At 38.2% G+C, this 8027-nt stretch overlaps 1 protein-coding gene across 1 annotated transcript; it reads left to right on the forward strand.

Annotated features, from left to right (window-relative positions):
* On the forward strand, positions 1-7176 carry ube2nb (ubiquitin-conjugating enzyme E2Nb). Its single transcript, XM_028044351.1, has 4 exons — positions 1-156; positions 1809-2055; positions 3211-3351; positions 5421-7176. The coding sequence occupies exons 1-4, from the start codon at positions 127-129 to the stop codon at positions 5462-5464; spliced, it is 462 nt and encodes a 153-aa protein (XP_027900152.1). The 5' UTR covers positions 1-126; the 3' UTR covers positions 5465-7176.
* The last annotated feature ends 851 nt before the right edge of the window (positions 7177-8027 follow it).

Raw genomic sequence — 8027 nt, forward strand, 5'->3', positions numbered from 1 at the left:
CACGTCGTTAGGTCATCATCTGAATGTACCGGAGGAGTGAGTTATCAGTCCCCGCCCCGGCACTTCGCTCAATCCAACCTGAAGACAGGGCGAGTCAGCGGCTACAAATATAACTGCTAACACAAGATGGCCGGTTTGCCTCGTAGGATTATAAAGGTACACCTGACAACGACTAGTGTGTGCGCACGTATATAAGACACCGTGGGAGTTTTCTGGGAATCGCTCGGTTATTATTTGGTGAAATAAATTGACACTATATCGCTTGTAGGCTCGCGTTAGCATAGCCTTGCTAGCTGTCGAGCTAACTCGCTTCACTGCAACTGTTTTGTTTGACACTTCCGTTTACTCCGTTATTGTCTGCTTGTGCTTAAACTCGGAAGAATTTGACTTGTTGTTTATTTCTTATCTAATTAATCCCACCAACGAGCCAGTCGTTGTAATTCGTCCCAGTGGTCATATGAATGAATTCGCTGTTCAAGCTAGGCTAGCAGCTGTAGCCCCTCTGGTTTTCTACACATGCCTGGCGGTTTCTGTGAAACTCTGCCCTTATGCGGTCCTGAAGTGTTGAAATTGTCTTGATTTGAGAAAATGTACTGGCGTTGCTTCTGCGTCATTGAGCAAACCAAAAGAAAATGGTGTATTGTGAGTCCAGTTGCTCTGCGGTTTCCTCCCTTTGCCGCACCGGAGCCTCCTTTTGGGCCTGGTCCTGTGTTTTGCCGAAAAAAAACACCCCTGTCTTTTCAAGATCCCCCTCCCTCACAGGAAGCGCATTTCAGTGTTCATTATGCGCATTAACAATTTAACGAAAGTTGGCTTTTCTCACGTCTGTATTTAGTGAGCTTATCAAATGTATAAACAGACAGCCTCATTAATATCCGCTTCCTTTAAGAATGTGTTTCAGTCAGCAAGGGCGCTTTTTTCGGCACAACACCGGCAGTGAGCGCGATCAGCCTTTTCCGCCACGCCGAGCCTCAGGTTTGGCAGGTTTTCTCTGCCTGCTCCGTCAAGTTGACAAAGTGAAACCACTTCCAGGTTTCTGTCTTTTTTGTCGTTCCGCATTTTTCTTCTTTCACCTTTACAACAGAGGCGTTTGTTTGAGTCAGATATAATCGGTTTCCTCCCATCTGATGGTACTTAAGTCTGCACCTGATTGGTCAGTCATAAAAATCTGTCCTTTTTTTTGGTTTCTGAAATAATAAAAATGGATTTTTGGGTATCTAGAGTGCATTATGAAATTAGTTTGTGAAAAAGGCTGCCTATTTATCAAAACTTTGGTAGCCAAATATAAGATCTAAGAGTTATTTGTATTTTTTTTTTAGAACAAGTGCTACTGCTAAGTGAAACCATCAAGAGCGCGGTGTTTGCATATTATTTTCCAGCCTACACCCATTATTTCTGTGGTTTAGCAGCAGCAGCTCCTAATATTAATTTCAGGGTGATTTAATGAGTCTCTGTCTGCCCTTAACGTCACAGTTCTAGTCGCAAAGCCAAACACTGCTGTGGGCGCTTTTTGATTTGCAGCCAAATACAGATTAAACAAGAGAAGAGAGCTGAGTAACAGAAAATGGAGATGGATGAATGCAAGAATTTAAACTCTTAAGGTAAAGAGAAGTACGCCTGTTAGTAAAATTAGCTATCAGTTAGTGATTAGTCGTGTTGTTTCCACGCCGAACTCCTGGAATGCAGTCCTTATATATGCGGTTGAAGGCAGACTCTGTCATCTGTCGCCTACTTGAAAGAAACACACTTGCATGTTTGTTTTAATAAAAGTCAACAAGCATGCATGTTGTCTTCCCGATCACACGCAGGAGACACAGCGGTTGATGGCAGAGCCCGTCCCGGGGATCACAGCTACGCCCGACGAGGGGAACGCACGCTACTTCCATGTGGTCATCGCAGGGCCTCAGGACTCGCCGTTCGAGGGAGGCACGTTTAAACTTGAACTATTTCTTCCAGAAGAGTATCCCATGGCAGCTCCCAAAGTGCGATTCATGACCAAAATCTATCACCCCAACGTCGACAAACTGGGAAGAATATGTTTAGACATTTTGAAAGGTGAGAAAGTTTCTCATTTCCTTTTCCTTCAAATTAGCTCAAGGTATATATATATATATATATTTAAAAAAAAAAAACGTTTCACTGCAATCTGAGTTTACATCTTAAACATTAAAATGTTTTTCATTTAGCTTTTACTTAAAAAAAACCAAACTAATTTCTACCTGTCAGTCTAAAGTTATTAGTTTTGATAAAAAAAATATCCTTTGCTTTTTTAAATAATAGGCTATTTTGTGTTTACAGTATTTGTCTGAAAGAATACTGACAATCTGTGTGTTTGAACTCTTAAGATTAATGTCAACATTTACACATAAAACAGAACCTTTAATTTAAGCAACAAATAATCCAGTTTAATTGGGAAGCGAAACTTTTTTTAATTTAGTTTCTCTGCGTCAAGGTAAAATAGAATTTAAAAGCTTAACGAGAAACATCCATTTTAATTTTATGTTATTTAAAACAGCATGGAGAGGTGTAAAATAATTATTACAGCCTTTCAGTGTGCACACCTGATGAGCTTTCTACATTTTTGGAAATGGGACTTAAAATGTATTTCAATAGGATTTTATGAAGTTTACGGAATTTGATACATGGGTTCAAAATAACTTTTTTGTAAACAAGTCTCAAAAGTGGAGCATTTATTTATAGGATTGAATTAATCGGAATACAGAAGTCACTTATTAGTGTACCTGTGTTTAATTGATTCTAAATGCAGCTTAGCTTTATTGGGATAATAATAAATAAGCTTGTTTGATCTATTTTATTCAACCTGTTTCATGAGAGCATCAATAAATATTAATACTTTTGAAAATATTACTTAATTTAATTTATTAGCTTTTTATTGGGTGAATTGCACAACCATATATAGCTGGTGTACTGAAGTAGTTATAATAGTTTGAATTGTTTGTAAAGTTTTGAATGTAAATGGGTACATGTACCGCTGCTGCAAAAAAACATGTTGCATCTTTTCTGTTTTGCATTGAAATGCATCATTTTGATTCATTGCTTCTCCCTGCTATTGGAATAATTTCGCTCAGCTTCTGCTCTCCAGTGGATCCGTGTTGTTATTGTTGTAATCGTCGGCCGTTTCTCTGTTTTGCATATTTTGCATCACTATCAATAGTTCTCTGTTTTGCATCTTTTCCACACTTCCAACAGACAAGTGGTCCCCAGCCCTGCAGATCCGCACAGTGTTGCTATCTATCCAGGCATTATTAAGCGCTCCCAACCCAGACGACCCCCTGGCAAACGACGTCGCAGAGCAGTGGAAGAAAAACGAAAGCCATGCCATCGAGACAGGTCGGTGTAAGATTTATCTGTTTTGACTCGATTTGATGTGAAAACAAGGGAACGAGAGCAGGCAAACCGCATTGCAGCTCCTTCAGGTTGTCGCCGCGTCGCAGTTGGAGAAATACTTTGACAGATGGCTGGAAATATTAGCTGAATTCCAGATCTTTGAAATTCCACCCACAGCCAAAGCTCGGCGATAGTTTTACAGGCTCCAGAAGAATCGCTAACCAGTGTTGACTCTGCCTGCGGCTTCGTAGGAGGGACAGCATTAACATAATCAGACGGAAAACACAGACAACAGACGGAGAGGTGAAAGAAATTCCTGAATCCTCCAGGGTGTACCTGCCTCTCTCCCACTAACACTAGCGCTAGGCTAACCTTGTTAGGATAAGCGAGTGTAGATGATGGATGGATGTTGTGAGTTGTTTGGAGGCAGAAAATGCAAATAGCCTGCAGCCACTCGACTATATGTACAGATGGATCCATCAGACTTTTTATTTTTAAGAATAAAAATGTGCTGCATGTTTTACAGAGGCAGCCATTTTGAATACAACATAAAATGAAGAAATTCTTCTTACTCATACCTCAGTTTGTCAGTTGTTGTTTTGTTTTTTAATTAAACCCTAAAGTGCATCAGTGCACATGCAGTTCAATAATGTGGTTATTGATCAAAACGTGGGAGTCGTCTGGCGTCAAAGTCTCAGAAAAAGCAAATTGGCCTCTTTTTATAAAAACTTTGACTGCAAAGCACAAATTAAAACTGAAAAAACACAGCTCTCTAAAATATGAATAGAAAATAAAATTTCAATATTATGTGATTAAGCTAAAAAATAGATATAAATAACTCTCAGTGCCGTCATGAGTCCAACCCCTTGAAGGAAAATGAACATAAAACGGCTTTTATTTATTCACTTTATGTGCTATTTTAAAGGAGTTTTTCTACAATATGATAGAAAACTTTTCTGAACAAGTTTTTGACAATTGTCAAAAAGTTTAGATTCTTTTTTTATTTTAGATGATTGACATGGCTGCAAATTACCACAGACACCGTGCTAATTAGTCAGATGTGCATCTGGAAGTTAAACAGCTGGAAACATGCCAGAGAGACGACTTGTCTAACCTCATTTTAGATTGAGGATTTTATTTTAAGAAACTCCTGTTGGCAGAATCCCAGAAAGTGATTAGACAACTTCTACCTTAAAAAAAAGGTCGGTATATATTGCAAATCTATCACAATCTCACAATATTCTTGTTACAACGGACTGCAAAAAAAAGTCAAACCTGACTATATAAATACTAGGCATTTATGCTCTTTATGTTTCTGATATATTTGGTCATATTTGTTTTAAATCAGCATGAAAAGGTTTGAGAAGTGAGATCATTAAGCAACTACATAGTATTTACAGGAAAACTGTTGTTTTTGTCAAAAATCTATCATCTCATTAAATATTACAGGAGTGGTCATTGATGATATCAGCAAAACAAAACCCGGAAAGTCCTGATCAGAGCATCTGTATTTTATTTTATAATAAAACCTTAACACAGCATTTTATGCACAAATGTATCTGAAAAATACTCAATTTGCTTGCTCCTAGCTTTTTTTCTTATGGTGTTTTGTCATTTATTATAGTTTATTACCGAAGCTCTGCTCCGTCATGAGTTTCGCTTCCTTAAAAATGTCAGTGAGCCACATCTGCGCTGTTAAATCTTACGATCTTATCTCGGAGGTTATTTTTATGAGCTCCAGCAGAGGAGCTACCGAAGGTCGGCTGAGCCGAACAGCATGAGCGCAGATTAACTTCGCTCCGTTTCGACGCGGAGTAAAACTGTTTCAAGATTAAATAGATTTTTATTCTCTCAGAAGAGCTTCGCTTTAATTTGAAGTCAAGAGTGTAGCAGTCCAGTCCCTGCTGGATCACAGAGAAAACAACTTTACAGTCTTAAGTCTTTCTATGAATGATTCTCGTTATTCTGAAGGACTTACAGATGATCCAGATCGGTTCAACAATCGTTTCACCACCTTGCTCGACATCACAAGCTTCCTGTTTCTCTCCCTTCCTTCCTCTCCCCTCCCGCAGCCCGAACATGGACCAGGCTCTACGCGAGCAACACTGAAGTATAGAGGAACCGAGAAGAGGCGTCTGAATGTGATCCTCAAAATGTACTCCTATACTGTCAACCTTTGAATTTAACGGACACATAGAAAAAACAAAACAAACAAAAACAAGGAATAAGTCCAAATATATTTGAAAGAAATGATGAGAATTACTGCTGCAGACCCTTGGGTGACTTATTTTCCTCTCTTAAGACGCGTTAAGTGTGTGTTAGCCTTTTGATTTTGTTTTCTTTTTTTCCCCGTGTTGCTATTTAAATGCATGGACAACCATCAACACCCTCCCCATGTCCTAAAGTACATGCGATATGTTGTCCTGAGCTAGTCACAGACTGGTACGTTTGCAAAATATTCATTCATTAAAGTTTTTTTCTTTTAACAAACCCATCATTTGTCAACACATCTTTGTCTTTTTTTTTGTTTGTTTTGTCCAAGCAGCAGATGAAAAGTATTTGTTTTCCATCTAAGACTAGTGGAATGAGTGAATCTGAATTTTATGTCCTGAAAAGCAAGAGGATTTTGAGGTTAATAAAAGATTTGAGTTTCATTTGGTAAAACTAAAAAAAAATAACACAAAAAATTAGTGTTCAAAATTCCTGCAGTAAATTATTCTCACATTCTTCCAGCTAAGTGAGACAAATCGTCCTTCAATGCAGTATAGTTCACGTTATGACTTACATATTTTGCTATATTTGTTTTATTCTGGAACATAAAACGTCATCTGCATGCGCATTTATCATTTTTATCTCCATGCAATTACACGTTTCTGTGATCAAACCAGGTATTTGAACATCTGCAAAAGCTGGATAATGAAAGGAAGTTAGTACAGAACCAGAGGCCACTTTTTTTTTTGTTGTTTTCTTTTTGTGTCAGGAATATTTTTGGACCCTTTGGGGAGGGTGAGCAGAGTACATTTACATGCTTAGTCATTTCCCAAAACGTCTAGAATCATCTCAGTCGGTAAATAAAGAAGGTTTAGAAGTGTTGAAAATGACTTGCTTTAGCTGCCTGTCCATCTTTGATTTTTAAGAACAATAAATAAAGGCATTCGTCAGACCCAAGCTGATCGGAGCAACATGAACTGGTTCATATGGGTGTTCATTTTCTTTCTTTTGAGTCAGTCACGCTTATGTTCGAACTGTCTGTAATGATGTAATGATTATGCAAGTGCATTTACTTGACTCCAGAGGGGGGAATAAGGTCAGTTTGGTGGCAGAAAGAAAGGTGATGTTACAAAATAGAACATTTCCTCAATTCCTACAGGATTTTGTGTTGGATGGAAGAAAGCTGTCAGCATCTAGTGTGGGAGGCTGAATGATGATTTCTGTGGTCAGATTGTGTCTCAACAGACTATTGCCTCAGTAACTGGGTTAGGACTTAACATGTTGTAAAATAAATTTTTGTTGGGGTTTGGGAGGAGGGTTATTGTCCTCTAGTTGTTGCTTAGATTTGTCATCCAGTTACTAACTGCTATGTTTTCTCTAGCTTAAACCCTAAAGGATGGCCATAAATCTTTAATTTATTGTTTTCCAATAGGAGTTTATGGCAGGAAGTGGTCGGAGCAGCTAGATGGAAATAATTTGAGATCAAACTGATAAACCAGCTCCCCGTGTGTACTGGAAAAAAAAAAAAAGAGAAGAAGCAATTCTGTCAATGATTTGAGTACATTTGCTTACATGGCTCTTCAAACATGCTGTAAATAAACTGAGTTGAGTAAGTAAGAGGAGTCTCCTCTGTTTTTTTTATTTTTAAGGTGCGCAGCGTGAATCATTAGAAGATTACACTTAAGGATTAGCGTCCCTTTGGAAAAGCCCACACCGAGTTGCACCTGAAACTATTCACCTTCGTCGCAAATTTTGCAAATCTCGGGCGTTTTTTTGTAAAACATAATTACTAATCTTATCAAACCTTAATGAACCGGAGGCCTTTGTGGGCAAACCTTCCACAGGAGTGATGCAAGAGGCGTGCGTCTGGCTATGAATCATGTCTGCAGCAGGTCAGAACAAATGCTCGTCAACATGCCGAGTAGTGTTCAGACTGCAGTGGTTTTTACAAGTTTCGTGTTTTGTTGAATCTAGAGAAACTACTAAATCATTTCTGCTGGAGTTCGGAGTTCATGTGGTGAAGTTGCTGACCCAATTGTGTCCATAAGTCCACAGTTGACACATTTACGATTAGTTTCAAAGTGACCCCATGTTTTCGGGTTCTAATGACCTTTAAACTCATTCAGCTGAACCACATATTGTTTTCTTGATAACTGAAACACGAAAATAACAAAATGATTCCACACACAAATAAATACAGGTCATCAAAATGACTTGATGTATTCAAAAACAAACCAACTTAATCAATGTTAAGTTACTCTTCAGAGTAATTCTGCCCCAGAAAATGTAGGTCAAAACTAATTTCAGGAATAAAATATGTTGCTTTAGGTTGGACAAATAAAATCTGTGATTTGTTTATATTTTGTCATCCATGGAAATGAGTGTGTTTTATCAAAATATTAGTTTAACCAAGACGAAGTAAGGCTTGGCCGTGAAGCAGAAAAGAAAAGATGCAAATATCTGAAAAT

The sequence above is a fragment of the Xiphophorus couchianus genome, chromosome 17, assembly GCF_001444195.1.
Source record: "Xiphophorus couchianus chromosome 17, X_couchianus-1.0, whole genome shotgun sequence".
Classification (NCBI taxonomy): Eukaryota; Metazoa; Chordata; class Actinopteri; order Cyprinodontiformes; family Poeciliidae; genus Xiphophorus; species Xiphophorus couchianus.

Bases quoted from the DNA above. Each gene is read 5' to 3' on its own strand.
- ube2nb (XM_028044351.1), top strand. From the start codon at position 127: ATGGCCGGTTTGCCTCGTAGGATTATAAAG. The intron at 157-1,808 runs GTACACCTGACA...GATCACACGCAG, and splicing joins TGCCTCGTAGGATTATAAAG to GAGACACAGCGGTTGATGGC. The intron at 3,352-5,420 runs GTCGGTGTAAGA...CCCCTCCCGCAG, and splicing joins AAGCCATGCCATCGAGACAG to CCCGAACATGGACCAGGCTC.